Genomic DNA, 27,131 nt, shown 5'->3' on the forward strand with positions numbered 1-27,131 from the left:
TGTACTACACCAAATCACTGGAACTGTATCATCAGAATGGAATTTAGCCATTTATCATGTTTAAACGTTTTTCCTGCTATGTCATGTCAACCTGTCTACCATATAAAGGGTCTGCTTTTTGTCACCCAGCAGCCCATAACAAAACAGCTTAATAGTTGATTGTACACTCAAAATAAATGGACTGTTTGTTGTAGGTCATTAATTGGCTATTTGTCAGCATGGAGGTAAAGTCCTTAAAACCCCTCAGAAAAATCCACAATTAAGTAAACTTCATCTGCTGAGGAAGACTTGTTAATATAAAAAGCTCCAGAACAGCAAGACAGTGAGTGCACCATTTGGTAAGATTGTCAACTGTATCTACATTTTTGGTTAACTAGAACTAGTCTTTTCAATGTCCTTTTCACCTAGCTAAGTATAGTATCCATTTTAAGTCCTTGTAAAATTGTTACCTAATTTTAACGCATCTGTCTGCATTTATAAGATGTAAATTTAAGCTGCGTGAAAGTATTTTTTTATGTACCGTGCTAATGGATATTTAATCATTTAAATGTACCACCCTGCCCTTTAATATCACTAACGCCAGAGGGAACGAACCGCTCGTTATGTTGCTAGCTATGTTATGACGGCAGTTTGCTGTGGCAGCAACTAACGTTAGCCGTCAGCTAACCTCTGTCGTGGGAAATTGAACTTATTTAACGTTACTTAACCAGTTACTTTTCTGAAAAGACGTAGCTCAACAAACCAGGTAAGTTACACAACCGGTCGATGCACAGCCATAGTTTACAGCCTACTAGCTAGCTGGCAAATTGTCACCTGCCGTGTTGTAGCCACAGACAGCATAGGAAAGCTGTAGCTAACGTTAGTGTCTGAAAGTCAACTGATGGAGATCTACTAGCTAACGGTGCCTAGCAACGGTAACCAGAGATGTTACGCAACTTTTAGCTAGTTAACGCTAACTAGTCTCCATCATTAACTTTTAATAAGGACTCCTGCCTTCTTTAACTTAGCTAGCTAATGTTAGCAAGCATTGTTGTCATTTATCTCGAAGTAAGTTTGTTTTGGGACACTTTATTTGTTACAGTAACCTTACATGCGTTTTACTTAGCGTTAACTGTTCACAGTGAGGTCGATTACCCAGATTGGTTGTTGTGTCTGTAGCCAGCTAAACGATTTTAGTTCAATGTGAATTTTTTTGAAATCCTATGCTCCTCCGATGTAACGGGGTCAATGCAGACATCTCAAAACTAACATTTTATTTGAACGTGAACCGATCCTTTCAATTGTGGACGAGTTATTTGTGAATTCGTGTCTTCATTTGAACATAAAAAGGTGCTGTCTTTTGGAGATAAAGTCATTCAGTTTATTAAGGGTTTTAGTGACACAATTACTTTGTAGATACTTATAGTGAGAAGTGTATGTTTCATCATGCATGTTATACTTGGATAATGTGTCCATCCAATAATGTAATGCCTGCCAAAGAGTGCCATGAAATGGTAGTGGGGGTGGCAGTATCTCAGTCCATAGGGAGTTGGGTTGGGAACCAGAGGGTCACCGGTTCAAGTCACCGTACGGATCAAAGTACTGAGTGTGCACACTCAGTACTTTGATCCGTACGGTGACTTGAACCGGAGAGATGGAGAGATGTGGCATGGTAGGTGGAGAGGTGCCACATCTCTCCATTTGTTTATGAATAGGACCTGAGCCTGTGTGCATGATTAGTAACAAAACAGAGTGTAAATTATAATTCCCCACTTGCGATCAATAAACAGCATAATTATTAGTAAATGTATTCACTCATTTATTCATTGTTATAATTTCCACAGAAATGAGTTCGCGAATTCGACAAAACTTTCACCAGGACTGCGAGGCTGCCATTAACAGACAGATAAATCTGGAGCTCTATGCTTCTTATGTTTATCTCTCTATGGTAAGAAATGCTTTTAACAACAATGCAGTGTGTTGTTTGTGTTAATTTAGGCTCAGTGACATAAAAAGGGGTCTCTTCTTTATTTTTCTTTGTTTCTAGGCGTACTATTTTGATAGGGATGATAAATCGCTATCAAATTTTGTAAAGTTCTTTCATGCACAGTCCAAAGAGGAACACGAACATGCAGAGAAGTTGATGAGTCTGCAGAACAAGCGGGGAGGCAGAATTTTTCTGCAGGACATCAGGGTGTGTACTGATAATTCTTCCACTCAATTAACTAATGTTAGTATTTGTTTGTTTTCTGGTTGATTGAACCAAGACCTGTTTTCCATGTAGATGCACAAAGTATATCCTTCTCTATAAAGGCCTTTTACTTTTTAGGTTTGTTAGTTGGGGTGTAAGTACCAATTTATGATGCAATGATTAATTCATCTGTTGGTTATTTTTGTAAAATCGGTATAACACCAGAGTTGAATTGTCATGAATTATTTATGTCCATCTTAGAAACCTGATAGAGATGAGTGGGGGAGCGGCCTGGAGGCTTTGGAGTGCTGCTTGCAGCTGGAAAAAAGTGTAAACCAATCCCTGCTGGACCTGCAGAAAATGGCAACTGAAAACAATGATCCCCATGTAAGGAGCAGACTGAATTTTATTTGCTTCTGACTTTTTCTACACACATGCACACCAAAGCTATGCTATTTTATTCAAAGGAGCTGACAGTCTAATGAGATAAAACATTCTGTCTTTTTTTCCACAGTTGTGCAACTTCATAGAAACAGATTTTCTGGATGAGCAGGTTAAATCTATCAAACAGCTCGCTGACTGGATATCCAACATGCGTCAGATGGGAGCCCCTCAGAGCGCCATGGCGGAGTACCTCTTTGACAAGCACACCATGGCTGACCAAGGCAGTTAAAATACACTTTTAAACTGATGATCATCCTGGTCAATGCTGCATGCCGCCCTGTTCCTGAATGTAATCGAGATAAGGCTGCTAATTTTGTTTGTTAGCTGTCAATCAACTGCAACATTTGCAAAAGGCATAAATGGCTCTCTTAACTGGACTACTGCAGACCTCACTTCATGTTACACACCAGATTACAATGGATTTATTGTTGATGTTTTATCTAAGTAATGACTGTGAAAACATTAATACATGCCAGTTTTATGTTCATACTTGTATTTGACTGATTGTTTCTGTGTTTTGGAGTTTACAAAGTGTGGTGGCTAAAACACAACAATTTAATGTCTGAGCTGAACTTTAAAGTGTATTTAAAAAAAAATGCATCCGATTTGAGTTGCATCTCTTATATTTATGGGTTAGGTACATCCTGTATAGCACTTGTGTAAGCTAACTGTAGTTGATTAAAGTAAGTGTTCTCTGAATGCACTGATTTGGACAAGCAGGTGAAATCCAGGAAATGTTTCCTCAACAATTTTTTTAGCGGGACAGGTCGGTTCTCTCTGCAGATTTATAGTTATTTGTAGTTACTGTATGTGTACAAACCGTTTCTTTTTATAATACAATAAATAGTAAAAAAAAAAAAATGTCAAGGTTTTGTCATTGGAAAAAAATAACAATTATTAAAATTAATTAGAGTACACTGATGGAGACGATTCTCAAAAAAAGAGTTGAAGAATATACTCCTTTTGGCTTCTTGTTGAGGTTCAGAAGTACTGAAATGTGTTTATTTTTCAGATAGTTTCTCAAGGTGTTTAAGAGTTACAAATAGGATAATAAGTTCTACAAAAGCTTAACAGAAAGTAGAGATTAACTCTGGTGCTTGCGACAAATACTTCTCAATTGTGTGTAGGGTACCAGCTGACTGTAAGCACTTTGTGTTCCATTTTATGCATGAATTGTACTATATAAATAAAGTGTATTATTATAAATGCAACTCAGATGTCACATAGATCAGCGCTTCTATGTGTGAAATATTTTGAATGCCATTTGTGATCTTGTCACACCTTTTCTCAGTCCTGCTCCCTCCCTCCCGCCGCCTTGTTTACCCCACCGTCTACCAAAACACCTAACAGGTCCCCTTCAGCCAATGAGATTCCTGAATCATTGGGTGAGTGCTGTTGATTGGTTTCTGGCTGCGACGATGCTGAAGTGGAAACTGTGTTCATGTTGTTGCTCAGCCCGCCATTAGTGCCCCCGTTGCTCGCCCGCATGTTGGTGCTGAAGTTCCCATGGTTACTAAAATTAGTACCGTTGCAGAGACTTCCCATCGTGCCAGCGCTGTTGGTGCTTGTTGCATTAATGCTGCCAGAGCTGCTGTTGGGATTACTGGGATTTGCTGCCGCTGTGCGAGATGGAGGAGTGAACGAGAATACCCTTTCTCCTCCGCTTCCTACCACCCTAGCACTTAGGGGTCCGGGCTGGCTGTCAGCTGGGGGGAGGGTGTCCAGATTAAGACGGGGAGGTGGAGGGCGGCGGGACAGCAGGCCGTGTCCACGTCTCAGTTTGGATATTGGGCAGAGTTCAGGTGGTGGGTCAGGGAAGGAAAAGGTAGTGGCACTCGACACCTCGCCATCCGCACTCAGCCAAGGGAAAGCTGAGGACGGCGGTGGGGGGACGTGGTTAGGGGTGTCGGGAGGCAGCAGCTGTGAGCCCATTATTGGGGGAGCGAGGGAGCTGCAGCTGCGGTCCCACTCATTCTGAGTTCGCCGGGCAGGTCGAGGGCGGGGCATAGCAGGGGGCACGCAGTGGATGGGTGTTTGTGGACAGCTGTAGAAACCCGGTCTCTCATACAAAGGCATGGTGGAGAAGGCATAGTCTGGCTCTCGCTCGTGGTTCAAAGGCTGACGGCCTTGACTTGGAGTTAATGGCCCTTCTGGGTGCAGGTAAAGAGGGAAGCGGCTTTGTGGAGCTCCGGGGCGGCGGCGCAGCAGAGAGACCCGGGAGGAGCGAGGAAAGTTAGGGGACTGGACACCGAGGAGACGGCCCAGCCCTCCAAGCAGAGGGGTGGAGTAGTTGGCTTCCTCATGTTCCTTGATTTGCTCCAGATTGGACTGAAACTCCATCTCATCCTTTGGAACACTAGTTTAGATTAAATTTGTGGTTGGTTAGGGGAATACTTTTCAGTATTGAAGAATGGTCTGTCAGAAAGTAAAAACATTACTGAACCTGATATCCAGGGCTGATCCCATGAAGGAGGGTTTGCGGTGTTCAGCACTGGCTGCAGTGTAGGGAGGCTGAGGTTCAGACTCATTCCAGTACATGTCCCTCTCAACCAGCGGCAGGCTGTCGTACATTTCATCCACAGACACCAAGGACACCTGGGACACAACAGAAACCACAGCAAGTAGAACAAGACGGCCTCTGTCTGCAGCTGATCAAAAGTGACAAATAGTTTGAATTCAAACCTGTAAATTGCGATCAACGAGCCAGTTGGTTTCAAAGTCATCATCATCTTCACCAAAAGGATTAATGAGTTGCTCAGCCACCTGAGACCACAAGCAGAAAACACCACAACACAGCTCAGTAGGACAAATGAGTAACATTTGTGATGCAGCATGAGTGTAACTAGATCCTAAAACGAGTCTGCTGTTCTCACCTTCAGCCAACCTACATAGAAGAAAAACTGCAGCAGGGTGAAAACAGGCAGGTAGAAGTCCAGATCGTGACCAGGGTAACCCTGAACTGGATCTAAGAACTGACGACCAATCAGACAAGCCAGGAAGAAGCTGTAGACCGCCACTGTTGCCACCTAATTAAATACATTAGTCAGGTGTGTTTCACAACTACTTTTTTTGGTTTATTTCATCGTGTTTTTGCTAGGCCAGAGTGCTAACTTTAATCAAAATAAGGTAAATAGTTTTTAATACAGAATTAAGATTATTGTAATGCACAAAATCATTCTTTATAGCCCACCAGCAGCTTAATGTTAGCTCTGCAGCATTGTCATTAGCACTGTCGTCACATTTTTGACACCTAATCATTCAAAAACTATTAAATCTATGTGTTCGACCAACATGCATCTACTGTATTTTAGTTAGAGCAAAGTATATCAACAAAACCTGAGTATAGACAAGAGGTAGGCTGATCCAGTCGTAACCATACAGCTTCATACACTTTGCCCGTAAACTATTCAGCTCCTGAACAGAAAAGTAAAAGCACGACAGGCAAAAAAAAATTTAGTAGATGTTTCAGACCTAAAAATGCTACAATAAAGATGTCCAGGCTCTTTTGGCCTGCAGATAGATTTACGTGAAGACCTACAGTGAGAATGGCTGTGAGTGCCACGTCGTTGTTGATGCGACCCTCAGTCCGAGCCCTCAGAGCCAGGCTGACGAACCACATGCAGGGGACCCAGAACTTGTTGTGAGGAGAGCGCAAGTCCTCCAGGTGCCTCAGCTCCTCTGACGTCATCAAACCTGAGAGGCACAAACATGGAAATGAAGAAATGACAGAAAGAGAGTATTTAGGATGTTTCCATGTATTTTTTAAGATCATTTGGGGGCTTTTATTGACGACAGCTTGAAGACAGGAAAGGGGGGAGAGAGGGGGCAACATGCAGCAAAGGGCCATGAGTGTGATTCCATCCCACGGCCGCTGCCAAGGATTCAGCCTACATGGGGCACACACTCTTCTTGGTGAGCTCGAGGTCGCCCGTTTCCATGTGTGTAGTTATCTAGGGCTGGGTATCGTTCAAACATTATTAAAACCAATATTGTGACTCAAATATTGGTTCCTGTGATGCACACTGTAGTCAAGCCTCTCAAAATGCAACAACACACAAGCCCTGTCTCCGTCTCTGTCTGTCAACAGCCAATTGAAAGCATTATTAGATCTTGGTACATGCTTGCTGCGTGCTTATTGCTCACAGACATTGATGAGATTTAGTCCTTAGGTATTGACACTTTGTATTGAATGATGAGGCATTTTTTGATGTACTTGGTATGTAACACGCTGTACTTGCCAAGTACAGCATGTACGTAGGCCTACAAATGGTTCATCTTCATCAGGTGGAAATAGGCTACATAGAGTCTAAATCAGTGCCATGCTGGACTACTTCAAACAGTTTCTTGAGGACTTAGTGCAAACAGATCCAACAGCTTTGGATGAGTTCACTGCATGTGATGAGACAACAACAGGGAGTTTTGGTGTTTTCATCCCATCGTCGTACCTGCATGCACCACATGCTCCATGGTGGGAAACCTCTTGTAGACGGCTGTGCTGACAGAGCGGTAGATGAGCACACCAGAGAGGTTGGCGTATCGCATCAGAGTTCGTCGGGTCAGCCTGGAGGCCTCGTCAGCTCCACGAACATGACCACCCACTAATGCTGCCAAGCGGTCGGGCCAGGGGACATTCTCAAACTGGCCCCACCAACGGGACACGACCAAGGTGACATAGAAACCTGACAAAAGAAATTTGAAGAATTAGATGCTAACTTCCATGTAACGTTTCCAATACCCTTGAAATCTAAAAGTAATAAAACAATCAGCCTCGACTCACCCAGCACAAACGACACAGGGATGAGTTCTGCGTAGCGGTCACAGTATATTGACAGCTTCTCAAACAGCCTTTTCTGGTCATTATTTAACACAAACCTGGTGAAGGAAACATATAAGTTGGTATGTTGTAATAACCAGAAATGTCATAGAGTAAGAACAGGAAAAGGATTCAAAATTCAAATGAGATCATTCAAAACTTGTTATAATGTGAAACTGAGCAAACGTTTGTTTTATCATGGTAGCAGAAATAAGCTGCTTTAAGAATTATCTTCTCAAACCTGGTTAATACAAACGTTTCCTTAAATAAAAACAGAAGTGTGTACTGATGCCCATTTAAGAATTTTTGTCCACCTTAAGTAAAATAGACCTTATGTGTGTAGATAACAGCAATTGGTATATTTAAACCTATGTCCTGATACTATAAAGTTATCGTTGTATGCTTTATTGTCAAAATTTCTAGTAACAAAACTGAAAACTAATTTTACTATCCCTAAATTATCAAACCCCTGAAAGCTCCCCAAAGACCTCCAGCGGTCCCCAGATCCCAGCTGAAAACCGTCCTATGTTTATTGAGCAAGTTAACGTTGGTAAATAAAATTTCTACTGGAACTAATAAATCGTCCCGGGCCTGATATCAGCTCATATTCATTATCAAAGACATATCTATATCTGTGATTATATTGTCTGATAAGTAACACAAAACTACAATACACGAATAGCAAAGAAACGTTAGAGATAATTTAGATAGTCTCTTTTAAATAGTTTGTCCACCAGAGAACACTGACACGTTTCACCTGGAGACAGTCCTTCTTAGTAGGCCTACATATTCTGGGCCCAATTCTTGAATTCACTAAATTTAAATGATTCGTAAAATGTTGAGGTAAAATAAATTAACATCAGAAGATATATTGTTACCAGATTATTATTTTTAACTCAAATATTTCTATTGGCCTCAAAGGTGCTATATGTGTCAGTCTATAGACGCTTTATTTGCAGACTGGAGGACGTGAAAGCATATTATTGGAGTTCAGTGTTTTCTCTCAGAGAGTACCTATAAACAATACTGAAGAAGTAGTAGAGAAGAGTGAATATAATGAGCTCTCTGTAGAGCAGTTTATAGATGCTGCCCTTCCATCGCAGAAGCAGGTGAAAGAAAGTCCCGAGGCCTGCATCAGCAACCCTACGAGAGTACGTTACTGTCATTGCTGCGGCTGCTGTTTGCTGGCCAACTTGCTGGCTGATTGTGGTGTGACATGAAGGAAACCACTGGTGTTTCGTCTGAGCTCAACGTCAGCGATCAGCCTCGATCTCATAAGGTCAATTAGATCACAGATCTAAAATGATTAAATACACAGCATTATATTAGCAGTTATTTCATATATGTTCTCTACTCGCATAAGTTTGGATTTACAAAAGCAAGAAACTTTTATTTTGATTATGTAAATCCTTCAAAATAATATTCCCCTTGTTTTAGATCTTAAAAACACTACTACATCTGAAGAGCTGTTCACAGGGTACAACAGGTGGATATAATATGTGATGGTCTCAAAGACAAGGCTGTGAAGTTGTTGACACTTACCACACAAATGAAAAGGTCTGGCCATCGTACTCGCTGTGGCTCGAGATGTGTGGCGGCAGCGTCTGTTGGAATGATGTTGGAGAAAGGGAAGCAGGAAAGAAAAAGAGAGCAAGGGACTCCTACACCTCCGGTCACTTGATGTGTTAATCTGTTTCAGCAACAAAGCTGCATTGTGAGGCCGGGTCCTGTTAATCTGAACAAATCTGAGGACAGCAGAGCACCCACACTGCCACAAATAGGTTGGTTAAAGGCATGAGTGCTGTGTAGCTGTGTTCAGATTTGGGAAATATGACTTTAAGAAACCATCTTCAAACATTCACAGTTTATTTCTCTCTGCCTTTTGCTGAATTGCAAAGACGTTATTTTTGTTTCATGATTTTATTAAATACCTAGAGGGAACATTAATTGTTTTCTGTTTGAAGCCTCATTCAGTGTTTACTCATGGAAAACTCTTGATCAGGTGGGACTGTGTGTTCTCCCCCCTCTGCTGGAAGAAATGTGTACAGCTGGGCTCTAACTGGCAAGAAAGTGTTAGTGATTAACCCTTCTTTTGTAACCAGGAGACCAACAGCAAGGCGAAGTGCGGACAGAGTTTAGTCTTGAGATTATCAAGGCACCATTTTAGCAGTTTTTACAGATTTTGGATGCTCTGGCAACAACTGGGGGTCAGCTTTAGGCACTTTGGTAAGTGTATTCTGTGTATTCTTTTTTCCTTAAATCTTCCTGTTTGTGATACTTGCATGATACGGTTTCTTAGGGGCGGCCTCTAGCTCACCCAGTAAGAGCGTCTGCCCCATAACAGTTCACCTTCTGGGCACTGCCAAGGTGCTCTTGAGCAAGGCACCAGACCCCCAACTGCTTGGGGCGCCTTTCCATTGACAGCCCCCTCACTCTGACATCTTTCCATTTAGTGCATGTATAGGTACTGAGCATGTGTGTGTAATTCAGGCCTGTGTGTAATAACAATAGAGTGAAAAGATTGTAATTTCCCCTTGTGGGATTAATAAAGTATACACTATTATTATTATGTAAGTTGTGTTTACATTGGATAGCACACAATGAAAAAATGAAACAAATTCCTTTAGCATGACAACCTGCAAAAAAAAAGAGTCCAAGCTCCTCTAGCTCTGCAGTTTTCAGAGAGGAAAGAAGTGTTTCAGTTGTTCAAACACCGTAGAGGTCAAGGCTTGTCAACTTGTTACTGAAAGACTTTGACTGTGAGGTTTGTTTGATGCAAATTTTCAAATTTTCATGTGATTTTAAGTTGCTGTATGTAACTTTGTGTTTTGCATTGTAGGAGCTTGAAACACACAGGCATCAGGATCATTACATTGAAATGGTGCTAAAGCATATAACAAACTAAATGTAACTTCAGTGTAGACATCTAGTAGTTTCTGATGAGTTTCTTCACTTCATGAAAGAGAGACATGGATGCGTTTGAGGGAATTCACAGCGTCCAGATTTCCTCTTCTCCACCATGTTCAACAACAGCCAGCCCAGGGTATGAAATCCTCAAAGCAGGGAGATCTGGAATAGCAGTATACTCCTCCTCTGTGTTTTTCGGCACACCTGATGTCCTGGGACTGCCAGCCGCCAGACACGTGCACAAGTGCAGCAGGGAAACTGAGAAGGAGGGCTGTGCTGTTGGACGGTGAGTGTCAAAAGGAGATGAGTTTGATCTGTATTGGCTAAAAATGATTTATTTAAATAATCGTTTTGAAAGGTGTTTCCCAAAGTGTAGCCCGACCATAATCCTAAATGTTACCACAATGGCTGTATGTAAAGGATACAAATGCATCACTCTCTACCATATTGGTACCACAGTCACCTAAGAGACAGTTAACATATCATTTTGCACAATTATCTAACAACAAAAATCTTCCCATGTGGTTTGATTAGTTATGATGTAAAGCCAAACTTGTACTCACCATACACATTCATCCCTATGGGATTCTTTATGCGTGTGACCATCACATTAAGGTGGTCAAGGCAAATTAATACACTTGTAAACTAGCAACTAACAAGTCTATTTTGAGTCACTCGTTGAACTCCAACAATAGATTATGTTATCTAAGGCTTGTTTTGCATGCCAAGTCATTTTTTTGCATCTATGCAGAATTGACCGAGAGACATGTTTTTGGTCTTTGGGCCTACTGGCGGGTCAGATCAGAACATGTTTTGATGATATTTCTTGCCTTTATTATAGGGTACAGTGGGAAGCTGACAGGAAATGAGGGTAGAGAAAGAGATGAACGATGAAATGCAAGAAAAGTCCCTGACCGGACTCAAAGAACTCTTACTTATTGGTAAACATAAAGGCTGATACTGTACATATGATATAGACTGATTTATCAGTCATTTTATTTGATGGAAAATTGATAAATTATTATTATTTTTTTAATTCACTTAACCACAACCAAAGGGCTTTGTTTAGTTTGGATTATTTGGCATGATTGCACTAAAATTTTTAACTTTGATATGTATTATAATGGAATTAGGAAATGCAAACTACAAATTTTTTTGATGGTTAATACTCAATGGTTAAATTGGAAACTAAGCTCAGGTTTTAAGCTACGTTGTTTGGCTTGTGCTTCAATTGAAACTTACAGTACAAGTACATGTTGGCTAAGCCGCTCAAACAAGGTACGGATGTGTGCCAGGTGCTGGGATTTGGATGTGCTCGCCACCAGGATGTCATCCAAATACACAAAAAGAAAAGGCAGGTCCCGCAAAACAGTGTCCATGAGGCGTTGAAAAGATTGAGCGGCGTTTTTAAGTCTGAATGGCATGCCCAGGAACTCAAACAGACCAAACGGCATGATCACTGCCGTTTTGGGAATGTCCAGTGGGTGTATTGGCACCTGATGATATCCCCATCCTGTATGTTTGTAGGTGCTGCAGCTGACTACACACACCTCTACAAAATATATAACATACTGTAGGTCTAGTCGTTTTTAGACATTTTAATGCAAAATGTTACGTTACATAACTTTATTGGGGTCCAGCACCTCGTTATTGCCCTGGAGTCTCCCAGAAGGACAATCAGGCCATGATACTTTAAAATCATTTTAAGTTTACTGAAAAAGTTTTCTGTAGATGTAACTGTAAGAGCCTCACACACATGAAAACCATATAGATAAACAACTAACCATATGATTCGTAGGCTACTGTACAAATGCTGGATTTTATGTTGGCCTCACTGTGTGAGGCGGTGTGCGCGGTACTCTCTGCTGCTCCAGCCTCCGGCCCGGTGTTTTGATTGTTGTCGGCGGTCAGGGCGAGGCGCTGTCATGTGACCGGTGAGAAACAGCCACAAACGTAGCACAGACTTGGGACATTCGTTTTTCATGCCTGGAAGTAAGGACACGGGGTTAAGAAAAGAAACAGCGAAGGACTTGGATGTAAAAGTGTTAACAAATTCGACGTTACACTTTTAAATCGTTTATATCAAACCGCTGCGGTTCTCGGTTGTCTACGTCAGTGTCCGCATTCCTCCGCTGATTTAAAACGGCTGAGGTTACTTAGTTAAACTGAAACCAGCTAACGTTAGCTCTGTCAGTTAAGTGGCTATTAGTTTATTTAACAACAACAACAATGATGGACAAATGAAGGACACTGGAGGGAAGAAGTTGACACCTGGCAGTGATACACAGACAGGATAGAAGGTTTATATCTGACACTGACAGGGTAAGGGCGGATACTGATGGGAAACCTCTCCAGACTAAAAAGTTATAACTGTTAGCCAACAACTAGCTAGCTAAAACCCTTGTTTATGGGTATCTATATACCCTAATCTAAACGACACAGCAATTAACGTTCATTTTAAATGTTGGGATTGCTAATACAGCAGCAGAGGGTCTAAAGCTGTGGTCTGGGGTCCTGGGATTTAACTCAGTGACAAAATTAGAGCTACGAGAGAAGATATTTTGATGTTGTCAGACACAATTCTGCTGTCAAATATAAAACTGAACATCTTAATGAACTTTACATTGGAATATAAACTGTTGTTCGGTAAAGACTAATGTTTTGTGTTTTAAAGTGTATAACCAATTTAACACCCTAATCCTTGATATAACAGTAAACGAGATACTCTTTGTTGAAACATTGGCTGTAAATGGAGTTGAGGAAACATCAGAAACAATTAGTTAAAAGAAAAAAAAGGAAAACACAAAACTACAGCCTCTAACAATAATGTTACATCTTTTTTGGATGCATTCGTTTTAACCATGTGCACCTAATAAACAACTGAATTTATAATAGTATTGGAAGTTTCATGACGATCATATATATTTAACGCATAATACCCACTCTTACATGAAAATGATGACTTACTGTAGTGATTTCCTGCTCCTCTTTAGGGTCACTTTCATTATTGTCACTTTTTGTTTAATTATTCATTTGTGAATTAAATAACATCTGAAGCCCCTTAGTGGCCACAATTAAAACATACACACAATGGCAGATAACACAAAGCAAACAGTCATTATATTTACATCAAGATTATATGCTTATTTGTATTTATAGCAACCCTGTTTAAGGAATGGAAATGACATTTTTTTGTTCCCTCACTAACAATACTGATTGTATTTCTGCTTGTGTGAAGGTTAGTAGATCTGGATCCAGAGCCAATGTCCAGAGTGGAGGGAGGAGGCCAGGCTGGGCCCACCTCAGGCAGGGACCATGGCAACCTCTCTCGGCATCGAAGCTCCTCGCTGGAGATCAAAGAAAAAGAAATCAGAGAAAAGGGTTCGGAGATCCTCAGGGAACAGCTGGACACTGCAAAGAGGGTGTTGTAACCTACTTTTTGCTAACGCGTACAGACACAAAGCACTGTGTGACCTGAAAAAAGATGACAATGCAAATGTCCTTCCTCATTATATTTGGTTGTGACCTTTTTTCCTATACATCTCAGGAACTGAAACTAAAGGACAAGGAGTGTGAGCGTCTGTCGCAGGTCAGGAATCAGCTGGAGCAGGAGCTGGAGGAGCTGACTGCCAGTCTATTTGAGGTAAGCAGTAACCATTGCTCTCTGCTGACTGCACGGGGAATTTGACACTTAGACCCTGATAATGAGGGAAGGGACATCATGAGTCTTCATATTCACAATTTGCAATGCAGTGAAAACCTTTACTGCAAGTTTAACACTAATATGTCCACTTTTTCACTGAGAGAGAGAAGTTTTAGAAAAACAACATATTTGGAAATGAGGGTTCAGGGTTGGAATAGTTTAAATCTGCACATGTTATAGACAACATAATATGCATTTTATGATATAGTCAGTGGATCCAATCAGGTCAGATGACTGTGTGTACTGTGAAAGGGATTGCTTGTAGAGGGAAACCCACAGATAATCATCACCAGACTCGTCAGTTCCCCTTCCCCCCTGCAGAGAGTTCTAGACTATATTTACACGTTGGCGGCAATTTTCCTAAACGGACATTTCTTCCTCACTTCCGTTGCTGCCTTAACCTCCGGTTGTCTCAGTGTACATGCAAACGTGCAAATGAAAATGTCTGAAATCTCCACTCTAGCCGGAGGTTTTAGAAAAGCTCGTTTTCAGAGTCAAGTTCTCTGTTCGAGTGTAAACGAAGGGAAAGGTGTCTGTTTGTCAAAATAACCATGTACATGTAAACAGGGTCCTAGCCTCTTGTAGCTCATTGTTTTGATTTTCTAGCCCCAGAGCTACAGCTATCATTTTAATTATCAATATGTCTATAAAATGTCAGGAAAAAAGTGAAATATGTTCATCATGATTTTTCATCATGATGTGGAACTGAAATGGAAAAGACGTTTTGTTTTATGTGTGCACTTTTCTTGTGCGACCCACTATCGTAGGTTGCACAAGGATCCCTAAATTAGCACTTAATCATCAAAACCTTGAGAACCCTGTTGTATAGATAGACAACAGACATTGTGTTAATGTTTCAATCTCACAACAGGAAGCTCACAAGATGGTGCATGAAGCTAACGTCAAACAAGCAGCCGCGGAGAAACAACTGAAGGAGGCTCAGGGAAAGGTAGGTGATGTTTCTCTGTTTCTGTACTGCAGTTCATCAACCTAAAGGTCCAATGTGGAGGATTTTCTCCCATCTAGCACTGAGATCATATATTACAAGCAACTCTCTCTTTTCAATATGCTTTTTCTTTTTCTGGGCGAAGAAGAAGACTCTTGCTCCTGAAATGTGGAATTTACGTATGGTGCTCTATGTTTCCATCTTTGAACTTGCCGGGGCGGGGAAGCGATGATACCCATTAGTAGCACTAGCAGCACCTGTGAGTTTATCTTGTGACAGTGAAAATGCAAAAGGCGGAGCAGGATGTCCTGTATGTCCCTTACCGGCTAACGTATTTCAATATCGACCACAGTTCATGCAAACGGAAATGTAAAATTTCAAGCCAATAAGAACACTTGGAATTGATGGTGGTGGTAAATATTCATGAAAAAGGTTGGTGAACGGGCAACACCGATTTTGATAATTAACAACTAAACACGTTACACACTGGGCCTTTAAGATGATGATGTCTGAGCTGAGTGATTTTCATGACCCCTTGTCCCATTAAATCCTTCTAAGCAGCGAAAATATTTTTTTAATTGAACTAAGGTATCTTAAAAATTTAGCTGTTGCTATTATTATTCTTTTGTTTTTCCATAATCTGACTTTTGCCACAATCTCAAATATATTTTTCTTCTTATGTATTTTTTCTGTCTGGCTTATAGATTGATGTTCTGCAAGCAGAGGTGACGGCGCTCAAGACTCTGGTGTTGACATCCACCCCATCTTCACCAAACCGCCAGCTGCATCCCCAGCTGCAGACGTCAGGAACCAGGGGAGCGTACAAACACGTCGGGGGTCACGTCCGCAACAAGAGCGCAAGTGGGGGCTTTCCATCTTTGCCTGGAAAACCAGAACCCTCCTCAGTTTCCATTCAGCCAGCGGCCAGAGAGGACCGAGAGGTAACCTAAATAAAGGTTGTACACTTGCCTCTATGTTCCTCCATGCATTTCTCTGTTTCTACCCTTCATTCCTGATTCCGGTCACTTGTAGTTCTCTGCTTTCTCTTTTCTCTCTACTAACCTTTCCCTGACTCGTTCTTTCTCTCTGTCTCTGGTGTTTCTTCCTCTCTCAGCCTGCTGTTCCTGCTCTTCTCTCTCTTATACTCTGCCTGGTTCCTGGCCAGTCTGTCAGTGTGACCTTAGACCCTCACTGGCAGGAGCGGGGGGAGGGGCTGGGCACTGACAGCAGACAGGTAACTGCAACTTCAGTTGCTGGCAGACTGTTTTCTCCAGCTGTTCTTATGGGGAAAAGAGCATGTTGTTCCCTCCTCCTCACTAGAAAGTGACAATAATACACTGTATCTCTTAAAAAGTATTATTAGCCTGAGAGCATTAGTCTCTAGTGACATAAACTAAATGTGTTGCTTCTGTTTACAAAATAGCTGTGAGACAAACATGGACCTTGTAGTTTATAGCATTTTTAATTTTTTAAATCACAGTTCTCAAGTTAAGACTTAATGTAAATGCATGAACTTATCTGTGGTCGACACAACAACGTAAAGCTCAACAATGTTTATGGCTTCTCACTGGTTTAGAAAGAGTTGGTAATCACATTTGACTGTGAAAATATGCTGGTTGTGCAGCAGGGACAGAAGCTTCATGTTAAAGATTCAGGGAGGTGCAGGTAGAAAAGTGAATGCATAGCCTCCTTACACCTCTTTCTGTCTGTGCAGCCACAGAGCTGAAAGCATGGCTTTAGACTCTTGTTTTTGTGCAATTTTGTCTTTGCTAAATTGTGTTGATTTTTGTTTTAATGTATGCGTTGGCTGGTGAAGCCAGATACATTTTGGACAATAAAGTTTGTCAGCTGATGTTTATAGACATTTTGATCGATACCAGTGTTTTAATGTACATTTAGTGTTTTGTCAAAAAGTGTTTCCGCTGTTAAATGTAGTAAAAATCCATCGTTGTTAAGCTGGAAAGCAAGGCACATCTTTACCTTGTAGAATGTCTTTAAAGTATTTTGCACTATTGGATAAGTTAGCCAGTTTACCTGTTTCTATTTTGAAAATGTGATTTTATCTTGTTGGTTGCATGCATCTGAAATTGAACAGGGTTATGTAGGGGGGACTGTACTTAATTCTTCAGAGGGTCAGTGTAATAAGTGAATGATGAATTGTTTTCTTTTTGCAGATGGACTCTGTTCTGTATGCAGAGTTTTTGATGTGGAAGGAGAATCCGGGTGTTGAGCGCTCCTCTGCCTTCTTGAGTCGCATCTACAGGGAAGACATCGGACCGTGCCTCTCCTTCACAAGATCTGAGGTCAGAATCTCACCGTTTCTTTAGACGAAAACCAAACCACCGCATTTGTTGTATCACAGTGGTTAAGGTTATGTTAACATAATTGATTACTGTTCTTCACAGCTGTCACAGCTGGTGCAGAGTGCAGTGGAAAACAATTCTTTGACTATTGAGCCGGTTGCCATGTCAGCGTTACCAATGGTGAAAGCCTCCGCTATTGAGTGTGGCGGCCCAAAGTGAGTTATCATGTCTACATATCATCTATCATCCTGTCCTCTCTTTCACCTTTCACTGCTAAACAATGGCTAAGTCAACACTGAAAATCCACTCTTTGGTTTTGTATTCTCACCTGATAGTAGTCATAGTACGGATCTGAGAGGGTTTTTAATCAACGGGCCCATTTCTAATCTCTGTCTGATTTAAAATAAAAATCTTTTTTTCCAGTGGCTTTAGGGCACCAATAGAGACGTAAGTCCTCTCAGGAACAATTACCTGTTCAACTTTTCACTAACAGAAAGTACTGTTGCATGAAATGTAGTCTGTCTATCCATCATGTGAAAAGTTGTAAACAAATCTGTAAAATGAGTTCTGCATGTACATTAAGGAACCGTTTCCTCTTCCTGTGACTAACTTTCTTTGATTGTGCACTACTATTTTGCTGTTCTCTACTACGATGTATGGTCTCCCTTATTTAGTCTTAATTCAAAGTTCCCCAAGTTTCTGTGTTGATAGTTCCTGACTCATGTTTACTCTGATAAAACGGCAACACGTCTTGGAGCTTTAATTGTCTGACAGCTGATCTGTTTGTAGAAAATGTGCATTAAGCGGCATGTCGCGCCTCTGCCGACATCGCATTAAACTTGGCGACAAGGGGAGCTACTATTACATCTCTCCTTCCAGCCGAACACGGGTAACTATCACTTAATCTCTGTGACCTTCATTAGACACGCTGCTATTAAGTGTTGCTTCATGTGACCTTGTCCTTATTTCACCTTTCTAGATCACGGCAGTTTGCAATTTTTTTACTTATATCCGCTACATCCAGCAGGGCCTGGTGAGACACGATGGTAAGTTAACACTAACATGTATTTAACACAATATATCGCTTTGTTAGTATAAGTTGTTTTCCTTCTTTTGCTTCTTGCTTTGCATGCAAGGGTTTTATTCAGACAGCTAACATGTTGTATCTTTTGTTGTTGGTGTGTGTGTGTGTGTCTGTGTGTGTCTGTGTCTGTGTGTGTGTGTCCGTCCAGCGGAGCAGATGTTCTGGGAGGTGATGCGTCTCCGCAGAGAGATGACTGTGGCCAAGTTAGGTTTCTATCTCACTGACCAGGGCTAGAAGACCTGACAGGACGGCATGGTGTTGATTATTCAAGGTCAGGGTTAAACTGTGGTAACAAACAGGTCTTGGATCAGTTTTTGTAGCAGGGGTTGTACAAGATTAGTGCCGGAGCAGAGGTTGACCAACAAGGGAAGCAGAAAATGTTTGCGTGTCACTTTTATGCAATTAGACAGAGTTGAATCAGCACAGCTAGAAAGAAGATGAATTAAAATGATTTTAAAGATATTGTCATTCCCAGATATGTAAAATATATTTTCTGTTTTACTGCAGGCCTCCAGTTATTCTCTCCCAGGTGAGGAGAATTGTTTCTGTTCTGAACCTCCCCTGTGGAGTTACACAACTTCTCATGTTGATACAGATAGACTCTATGTATTTTGTTCAAGGCGTAAGTCTGTTGAAAATATGAGCATGAAACCAGTGTAGAGAGTTTAGTTGGCCTCTTACCTCAAGTATTACATTCTTATTTAACTATGTAATGTAATAAATCTACTGTGAGATTGACGGTATCCAGGTGGTCCATATTTATTATTGGAAACATTATCATTCGGGTTGTTTTCTTTATTCTTACATAAATATAATGCTCACTAGTGTCTTTTAGTTCCACTTTATTTGAACTACTATATGGCTCAAACACCACAGACCTTTATCTCAGCATGACTTTAATTCTGTTGATGCGCTACCTGTTCTAGATGTCTTGTATAAACGCACACATGAAACAACTTCCTGTCAGCCTGACCTGTAAGTTATAATCAGAAATTATGACACCTCCAAGCTCAAAATAGTGACAGCTTTACAATATAATCAGAAAATGAACAAGCTTTATGACCAGTTATTGCAGTATGCACTGCAACTGCAGTTGTACACGTCCGCAATGAAGAGAGTGCACATACAGTAAAAGCCATAAATGGCTTTTCATTAATGCAGTATAGCCATATTATATAATGTATATTGGTTGTACTTTGGAATATCTGGATTTTATGATATGGCCACGTTTTACATAAAAATGTTAACGGCGAAAATGAAGAATATTGTCTGAAAGTGCGATAACTGCTTCTCATCCTTCTTCAGGGCTTTGAGGTTCCTAACCTCAGTGTACCGATCATTAAAATACTCCATTAAAGACGAGGCATTGTAGCCTCACTACATCACCTTTGTACTGTGTTTAATTTATAGGTTGTTTGAACAAATTCTGATAAAAGATAAGATATGAAACACATAGTTACAGAACAGGTTTGAAAGCAGGAATCAGGCACATGGATACTGAGACGATATCAAGCTCAGAGGGGCTTCATTGTATGAAAATCTGTTTTTATATCAGACATTCCAGTAAGATTTTAGTTTCCGGATTGAAAAGCTTGTAAGCTTGTTATTTTGTTTTCATGGTCTCATCATACAGATCACAACCTTAATCAGTAGTTTGACTTGTTGGTGATGAATTAGCACCGTCGGACTAGTCAGTCACATAATGTGTAGTCAGAGGAAAAACATGCAATCATGTGACCAGGTCAAGTTTAATGGTTAACAACAGGGATACTTATTAATGTAAAACGTTTGTCCAGCTTTTGTGTTATAAGTTAACAAGACAACATATTCTACTACTATAAACAGAAAGTCCACACATCAATATATTTGCAACTTAAATTAAAAAAGACAGATATTTTTCATCTAACATTTTGTAGAGGAACATTTGACCAAACTCTTTAACTTTTCCCCTGGCAACATCCAGCGTTGACTAACTCTTCTTTCTTTGGAAAATATCTGCAAAAGAGACGTTGAGAGATGTTGGCTGTATGTGACAAAAAATGCCGTAGCCTAAAAAACATGTGATATTGCTTAGAGGACCTTTAAACATCTACCTTAGTAAAATAAAACATACACGTTAGTGCAGCAGTAATATTGAATCAGAAACTTCAGATATACCGGTAAAAGTGTAGTATTATTACTTTGACTTAAGGGTCTGAATACTTGTCCAGCACAGGAATTTAGTAATTGTTGAGTGTTGTTAAGATGACTACAAAATACGTAGGCAGTCCTGTAGTAGCTATTTGTATAAAATAGCTAAATCTGGATCCAGATTGTGTCCATGAAATTGATTTGTATCTACAGTGACTTACCTTCGATAACAGACCATGATCATCAGCAGCGCGGCCACACCCCCGATCACTACCATCACTGCAGTGAAGACAGAGGCCGCAGACAGCGAGGAGGTTTCTGGATAAGTGCACACAAACGTGAAGAAACGTTTAGGATGGGAAATAAAAGATGCTTTTATCTTGTGCTTGTTTAAATGTCTCAGCAATGTAAGGAATGAAAGATTAACTACTTTTCAAAAGAAAAGTTTACAAGTGCTTCACAATAAAAGTATTTGGCACCAAATGTCAAATAAATAAGTGGAAGCATGCATTATGAAATGATCTGAACCAACCTGAGCAAGTAAATGAACCTAGTATGTTGAGACACTCCAGGTTTTGTGGGCAGAGAGAAGTTTGTTCTTCACATTCATTAATATCTGCAACAATCAGACAAAAACACTGATATCAATGCTCTAGAACAGCTAATAAACGGACATGTTAGTTTCTTTTTTAGCAGATTATGGTTTACAAGGTCTATAATTAATTAAAAAATTATGGTTTACATCTGAATTTCAACATCACCATCATGAGATTTTAAACACATAAGCCATATTGTGATTCACTGGTCTTTAGAAATATATTGATATCTGTTCCAGCCAAGTCACCAGGCCCTAGTTTAGGCTTCATACCTTGACATGTTGGGGGTGTGGGGCTCCACTGCTGGCTATTTGGATCACAGCTGACAGATAAAGAGCCGAGCAGCTTGAAGCCAGAGTGACACTGGTACAGAATCACAGAGTCACAAAGAAGGGAGTAGCCGTACTGAATCCTGGGTATTGGACCACAGCTGGGATCTGAATGAGAGGGTAGGCAGGTCCATGTGAAAACACAACTAGACAAATCCGATATCAATCTGTTTTCTTTTCCACTTCTTCACCTGTGTCTGGTTCTTTCCATGGGCTGAGGTCCAGGTGGGAGATGAGCGGGTGTGAACAGGCCAGCATGTCCTCTGGCCTCTCGGTGCGTGTGAACGGGTCAGCAGGGACGTGAGTGATGCGGCTGTTGTCGCAAATGATGCGGGAGAGAGAGACTGTGTGGAGGTGTCTCCTCTGGGTGCTGGTGAACACTCCATCCCTCTCCCACCAGAACCTGGGGAGACAAAAGATTTAGATTCCTCTTCTTACCTAGTAATGGTCATAATGTTAAACCAGAGGATTTAGTTTCACCTGTCCCCGTCTCTCAGTGCTCTGAACTGTTTCGCCAGCAGGCAGGACAGCAGTGGTCCTACTCGACCTCCGGGCAGAGCGGGCTCAGAGATGGCCCCCACCCACACGTCGATGTTGTGTGGCGTCCCATACAGGAGCTGGAATTTGTGAGCCAAAGTGAAGTTACTCAGAATTTCGGCCAATTCTGATGTAGTGTTGGGAACAGAGAGGCCGCAGGACTTTCTCCATGAGCTGTATCCTGAAGGAAGGAGATGGGACAGGAAGAGAGGGGAGAGCATTGAATACAGGCTTTCAATTATCTGAAACAAAGACCACCTCTACTTTACACCAGAATAAATAAATACACATCAGTGATTAACAGATGCAAAATTCTACTTGAGCAAATAACAAATATTCAAAGAATTTTCTCGCCTAGTGTTGACTCCACTGCCAACAGTTTGTTCAAACAACTACAACACATTCCTACATCTGGAACTGGTTCATGAATCAACACACTTTTTTCACAGCGGACATTCAAAACTCCAGAACACCGGGAACAACAGCTGCATTTCTTTGGTGTGCAGGTTCCAGGGGCCAGTGTTGTGCACGTCAACTTACTACTACCGTATACAGAATATACTAAATTATCAAAGTGTACTGTTTTATAGTTAGGACACAAAAAAAATAAAATCATCTTTCTGTACTGTTTAGCCGAAAGAAAATGTCACTGCCAATCAAAACCTTCCAAGACGAAATAAAAAGATGGCGTTTTTGTTTTCCTAAATTTTTCTGTTGCACCCCCACCTTCCTCACCTTATTTTAAATGTTAAGCAGCTATGAGAAAGTCCTCTATTTCCTGTGTGCATTGCATGGTGGGACATTGCATCAAAAGCACATTCTGAAATCAAGCATTATTTAGTATGCATACTGACATTTTGAGTGTACTTAACTCTTTTCTCTCTTTTTTCAAGTTTAAACAGACAGTTACAACAATGGTACTTTAAAGTAAACACATAGGTAGATGATATATTGATACAAACAAATCTTGTTTACAGTCAGCTGGAGACTTTTAGTATAAATTTATCCAAATAACACTGTACTGTGCCAGAAGTAAGATAGCTGGTACCAGGCAGGCCGTGATCCCGGCCCCTCTGCAGGTTAAGGGCCCCGAGGTCCAGAGGCATCCCTCCTTGTGCCTGAAACAGCCTCTCTGTCAGCTCCTCCACCATCATCTGACCTGGGGTCTGCAGCTTGGCCGGAGACAGCAACAGACCGCGCAGCACAGGGTCTATACCACCTGACACACCAGGAGAAAAAAGACAAGTGAAAAGAAATGTAATTTGAGTTGAATTTATGACAGTTATAGTTTTACCTTCCTGCACGACCCTCCAAGAAGCAAACAGTGAATGATGCAGAGGCAGAGGAGGATGCTGGGAGTTGGTGGTGTATCCTGGCCCTAGCCTGGTCACCACGGGCCGCACGGTGACATGGGCAAATCGAAATGCGGCAGCTGCAAAGACGTTCGCGATGCTTGGATCCACCTCAGGATCATAACCCTCGTAGGGAGGCATCAGACGAGACATGGCACTGTCGCCGAGAACCCGCGGCAGGTAGTGGTCCCATGTTAGGATCTGGAAAGGTAAAGGAAGCAGGTCAGAGCGCTTGGAATGCTCAGGAGGGGAATAGCTGGAAGCAGTTAGAGATACCTGATGAATAGCTCCCATGATCTTGCGGGCCTCCTGATAAAGTGTCTCAGGGCTCCAGTGAGGGTTGAGCAGGTGCAGCTCGTTGACCAGCCGGTTGTGCTCTCTCAGAAAGAGCGTGTGCAGTGCAATCATTCCCAGATGCTCATTAGCTCTTGAATCACCTGTGAAACATAAATCATAAACAACAGCTCCACTGAAGCCTGCAGAGAACAGACAACGTGTTACATTTACTCACTTACCAGCTTGAAAGCAGGATGTGGTGTTCTCTTGGCGCATGGATCTTTTTAATTCCCCTAGGGTGTTGGCGTTTCGGGGGCCGCAGGGGTCCAGGTCTGCCTGCAGGCGTGGCAGGAATGGCATGTAGGCCAGCTGCTGGTCTGAGTGCTGGGAGTTGAGGGTCATTGAGCCCAGGGGAGAGGAGCGGTTTCTCAGATCCGAGGCCAGACTGGTGGAGCTGCCGTAAACCATACTGGCATCTACAAAGGAGGTGATGGCGTTGAGCTGCTCTCGCTGGTGATGAGACCGGACTCCACTGAAACAGCTGGGAGCAGAGCGGAAGAAAGGCATACAACTCTGGAAGCCGTAGCGAGGATCTGACAAAGGAATCTGGGGAGAGAGGTTTTTATTTATATTTATAGTCAATAATGAGGGGAATTACCCTATTTCAATTAACCTCAATGATGTCTCTTTGTGGGGGAGGGTGGGGGGTGGGAACTGGGATTAAATCATACACCTGTTAATACCTTGTGTCACAGATTGACTCTCTGTATTGGTTTCATTCTATAGATGAGGTGTACTATGTATCTGTTATGTTCAAAATCCCATAAATAAATCATACAAAAAAACCACAAAAAAATGATGAGGGGAAAAGAAAACAAAAATTGGATATGCATATATATAGTAATATTGTAACAAATATACCTTGTTGTATATGTTATTCATTGCTTGTAATTAAATTAAAATATTTTCATTTATTTTAGTGTCTGTATCTTGTATTTATACTATGTACTGTATGCATATATGGAATTCAAACAAAACATTTATTTGAGTATGTACTGTTTATCGAGCATGTTAGGCACAAACATTTATTTGAAGATGAATAAAAGTTCTCTCTTATCTTATAAAATTAAACATCTGTGATCATCAAGCAAAAAAAACAAACAGGTACACTGAGAAGCAGCTGACAGTAAAGTGCACCTGTATGGGGAAGCAGGGCGTGTCCCGGCTGCAGGTGTGTGTGCAGTCGGCTCCTGTCTTGAAGGCGGCTGTACTGGGGCTCTGAGGCGTCAGTACCACGTCGTGGTCTATCCACTGACCCCACTCCACTAGCAGGTGGGACAGAGTGGAGTCCAGAGAGATCTTGTCATTGTGAGTGAACAGCACTTCCTGAGACACCAGCCGCACCTGGACAACACACAAAGTCTGGAGTTACAGCAGCTGACGGGACAGAGGATGACTGAGTGCTGCTGCAAAACTCTTACTGGAGGCAGAGTGGCGTTATGGTAGGTGTGCTCTGGGTCCCAGCCTCTGGGCATCCCCCACACATCCTCGTACTCTGCAGGCAGCCACCGGGAATAGGGGATGTTTGCGGCCCCCCATCTGGGATTCTGTCTAAACAGGACAAGAACACAGACCCAGTTATCAAAAACCTAAACAAAATCTAATCAAATCTGTTCTAAATTGCATGTAATTTGAGTTTTACCTTCCTGGATGACCCTCAAAGAGGTGTGCTTTAATGCTTTTGTGTGAGCACTTACCTGTTGTTGCACTCTCCTGTGGGGGATCTGTAGCGCTCAGACAGACAGTCGGTGTCACAAGTGGGTCTCTGCAGCTCAGCGGAGCAGCCAGTCTCCCGCAGCAGAGTCTTCATGTCTCCTTCACTCAGCAGCTCTTTGTGAACATACAGTACACACAGCACACTGTTAAACGTAGGATCAATCTTTGTCTTAGACCAGAAGAAAAGTGAACCGCTTTTTGTCATATGATGCATATGAGGATAAATTAGGGGACAGTAAAAAAAAAAAAAAAAGCCTGAAATCTACTAAAAGGAGAGGCCTGGCATGTTAGACAAGTACTAGATGTAGTGCTCGTAGACACACAGGTGCAGACAAATCTGTGTGTTGTGATGTGTTATGTTGCTGTTTGATACCCCGAGGGTCTGGCTGAACCATTGTATTAGTGTAGACCATCTCTCTGATCAGCTCCACTGTGTTGTCCAACAGTTCTGCAGCCTGGATCTGAGTCCTGGTTCTGGCTTCAGTCTGTTTAAACTGAGCCAGCAGGTCACTGGGTCTCAAAGCACCCTCAGACTGCGATTTTTTAACCCTGGAAACATCAAAAACTTTGTTTTTAGTGACAACACAATGCCTAATAGATGTAAAATTATGGTTTGTGCCTTGCAGTGGGTGTAAAATATCTCCACAGTGACACAGTCAACTTTACCTTTCACTTGTGTGGGCGTAAGCAGCATCAGTCAGTTCAATCGCCCTCTGAAGAGCCTCCTTCACAAATACAGATCCTTGATACACAGTTCCTGACATTACCGCACAGGAAAAATATAGACACAGTTAGAAAAGCTCCCAGGTATTTGGTCTTATCCGTAATAATGGACCAGAAATCCTACCTGACCTGTTGTCAAATACTTTGTTCAGTGAAGCATGTTCAGGGAAGGAGAGCATGATGAGAGCCAGTCCAAGCAGAGAGATGGACACCTGGAACTAGAACACATCTCACTAAATATCTCAAGAAACGTACTACTTTATTCAATTAAATCAAGAAGGGTAAAAACAGGAACTCACTGCGAGTGCTGTGTCCATCGAGAATGTTAAAACTATTCAATCCATGCGAAAAAGGATTCACTCCAGGTTTAGAAAATGAATCACGTTCATAGTATCTCACCACTCTTCTGACCGTGACTCATCTTGAGAGCCAACCTGTGTGTGTGTGTTTGGCTACGAGGGTTAAGGTTGCCATTTATACACTTGCAGCAGGGCCAACAGGTATGTGCAGAATCCCCTTATCTGTCCTCCTGGTGACAGGAACCCAACATCAAACACTGGACTCAATGCCTCAACCTAATAACATTTCAAATCAAATTTACTTCTGTCCTCATGATGAAAACCTTCTGTCATGTTTGGATCATTTCGATTAAACAATTCTACCTATCCATCGTGAGAATACATCTTTGTAGCAGTCAACACAATCAACCAAAGAAATACAGACAGACAGAAATAATGATTGAAGTATAACTTTAAAAAATGAAAATGAGAAGACAGCCTGATTAAATTTTATTATTAACATTAGGCAGCCAAATGGAATATCAAGGAGATGCAAAGTACAGTTTATGGGAATCATTTTCATTACAAGTGTGTCTGCGTCTTTTCCACATGCCGAAACCTTTAATCTGATCGTCCCTGTGCCAATGACACAAGACAGGTGGATGAGCTAGAAAATAAGGATTCTGGGAAATTATTGAAGAACCAGGGATGACGATGAAAATAAGAAATCCATTAAGGATCAGATAGACAAGTCTGTTAAACTA

The 27,131-nt window shown here is 41.5% G+C and overlaps 4 protein-coding genes across 11 annotated transcripts; 2 read left to right on the forward strand and 2 right to left on the reverse strand.

The window, feature by feature from the left end:
• The first annotated feature begins 497 nt into the window (after window positions 1–497).
• On the forward strand, window positions 498–3,344 carry fth1b (ferritin, heavy polypeptide 1b). Of its 3 annotated transcripts, none has more exons than XM_034880176.1 (5): window positions 498–745; window positions 1,824–1,927; window positions 2,075–2,173; window positions 2,432–2,557; window positions 2,685–3,344. In XM_034880176.1, the coding sequence occupies exons 2-5, from the start codon at window positions 1,826–1,828 to the stop codon at window positions 2,841–2,843; spliced, it is 486 nt and encodes a 161-aa protein (XP_034736067.1). In that variant the 5' UTR covers window positions 498–745; window positions 1,824–1,825; the 3' UTR covers window positions 2,844–3,344. The 3 variants fall into 3 exon arrangements, with proteins under 3 accessions (XP_034736067.1, XP_034736065.1, XP_034736066.1); XM_034880174.1 differs by having other exon boundaries at window positions 501–745; window positions 2,027–2,173; XM_034880175.1 differs by lacking the exon at window positions 498–745 and adding an exon at window positions 897–1,047 and having other exon boundaries at window positions 2,027–2,173.
• Window positions 3,345–3,490: 146 nt separating this feature from the next.
• Window positions 3,491–9,134, reverse strand: best1 (bestrophin 1). Its single transcript, XM_034880164.1, has 10 exons — window positions 8,970–9,134; window positions 8,442–8,724; window positions 7,392–7,486; window positions 7,060–7,293; window positions 6,153–6,307; window positions 5,951–6,028; window positions 5,488–5,640; window positions 5,297–5,377; window positions 5,058–5,209; window positions 3,491–4,970 (listed from the first exon to the last, which is right to left on the reverse strand). The coding sequence occupies exons 2-10, from the start codon at window positions 8,591–8,593 to the stop codon at window positions 3,902–3,904; spliced, it is 2,169 nt and encodes a 722-aa protein (XP_034736055.1). The 5' UTR covers window positions 8,594–8,724; window positions 8,970–9,134; the 3' UTR covers window positions 3,491–3,901.
• A 396-nt stretch (window positions 9,135–9,530) lies between these two features.
• Window positions 9,531–19,755, forward strand: rab3il1 (RAB3A interacting protein (rabin3)-like 1). 6 transcript variants are annotated; one of them, XM_034880168.1, is made up of 13 exons: window positions 9,531–9,653; window positions 10,267–10,620; window positions 13,573–13,756; window positions 13,882–13,977; window positions 14,909–14,986; window positions 15,688–15,924; window positions 16,098–16,217; window positions 17,158–17,286; window positions 17,389–17,501; window positions 17,710–17,733; window positions 18,076–18,175; window positions 18,266–18,332; window positions 18,519–19,755. In XM_034880168.1, exons 2-13 carry the CDS (start codon window positions 10,397–10,399, stop codon window positions 18,602–18,604), a joined length of 1,458 nt encoding a protein of 485 aa, XP_034736059.1. In that variant the 5' UTR covers window positions 9,531–9,653; window positions 10,267–10,396; the 3' UTR covers window positions 18,605–19,755. The 6 variants fall into 6 exon arrangements, with proteins under 6 accessions (XP_034736059.1, XP_034736060.1, XP_034736061.1 ...); XM_034880169.1 differs by lacking the exon at window positions 17,710–17,733 and having other exon boundaries at window positions 9,532–9,653; XM_034880170.1 differs by lacking the exon at window positions 16,098–16,217 and having other exon boundaries at window positions 9,534–9,653.
• Window positions 19,756–19,814: 59 nt separating this feature from the next.
• epx (eosinophil peroxidase) lies at window positions 19,815–26,316 on the reverse strand. The gene is made up of 16 exons (XM_034880160.1): window positions 26,214–26,316; window positions 26,033–26,123; window positions 25,740–25,915; window positions 25,348–25,480; window positions 25,072–25,201; window positions 24,788–24,994; window positions 23,830–24,196; window positions 23,591–23,751; window positions 23,257–23,515; window positions 23,011–23,181; window positions 21,906–22,143; window positions 21,617–21,828; window positions 21,369–21,533; window positions 21,033–21,116; window positions 20,722–20,818; window positions 19,815–20,365 (listed from the first exon to the last, which is right to left on the reverse strand). The coding sequence occupies exons 1-16, from the start codon at window positions 26,266–26,268 to the stop codon at window positions 20,308–20,310; spliced, it is 2,604 nt and encodes an 867-aa protein (XP_034736051.1). The 5' UTR covers window positions 26,269–26,316; the 3' UTR covers window positions 19,815–20,307.
• Window positions 26,317–27,131: the final 815 nt, after the last annotated feature.

Source organism: Etheostoma cragini, chromosome 8, assembly GCF_013103735.1.
Source record: "Etheostoma cragini isolate CJK2018 chromosome 8, CSU_Ecrag_1.0, whole genome shotgun sequence".
Taxonomy (NCBI): Eukaryota; Metazoa; Chordata; class Actinopteri; order Perciformes; family Percidae; genus Etheostoma; species Etheostoma cragini.

Coding starts and splice junctions, on each gene's coding strand:
- fth1b (XM_034880174.1), top strand. CDS start 1,826: ATGAGTTCGCGAATTCGACAAAACTTTCACCAGGACTGCGAGGCTGCC. Junction 1,928..2,026: donor CTTATGTTTATCTCTCTATG/GTAAGAAATGCT, acceptor CTTTGTTTCTAG/GCGTACTATTTTGATAGGGA. Junction 2,174..2,431: donor TTTTTCTGCAGGACATCAGG/GTGTGTACTGAT, acceptor TGTCCATCTTAG/AAACCTGATAGAGATGAGTG.
- best1 (XM_034880164.1), bottom strand. CDS start 8,593: ATGACAGTAACGTACTCTCGTAGGGTTGCTGATGCAGGCCTCGGGACT. Junction 5,641..5,950: donor TACCTCTTGTCTATACTCAG/GTTTTGTTGATA, acceptor GTATTTAATTAG/GTGGCAACAGTGGCGGTCTA. Junction 5,378..5,487: donor TCTATGTAGGTTGGCTGAAG/GTGAGAACAGCA, acceptor TTGTGGTCTCAG/GTGGCTGAGCAACTCATTAA.
- rab3il1 (XM_034880168.1), top strand. CDS start 10,397: ATGGATGCGTTTGAGGGAATTCACAGCGTCCAGATTTCCTCTTCTCCA. Junction 13,757..13,881: donor AGCTGGACACTGCAAAGAGG/GTGTTGTAACCT, acceptor TATACATCTCAG/GAACTGAAACTAAAGGACAA. Junction 16,218..17,157: donor TGGGCACTGACAGCAGACAG/GTAACTGCAACT, acceptor TTCTTTTTGCAG/ATGGACTCTGTTCTGTATGC.
- epx (XM_034880160.1), bottom strand. CDS start 26,268: ATGCTCTCCTTCCCTGAACATGCTTCACTGAACAAAGTATTTGACAAC. Junction 25,202..25,347: donor ACAGGAGAGTGCAACAACAG/GTAAGTGCTCAC, acceptor TGTCCTGTTTAG/ACAGAATCCCAGATGGGGGG. Junction 23,516..23,590: donor TCATGGGAGCTATTCATCAG/GTATCTCTAACT, acceptor TTACCTTTCCAG/ATCCTAACATGGGACCACTA.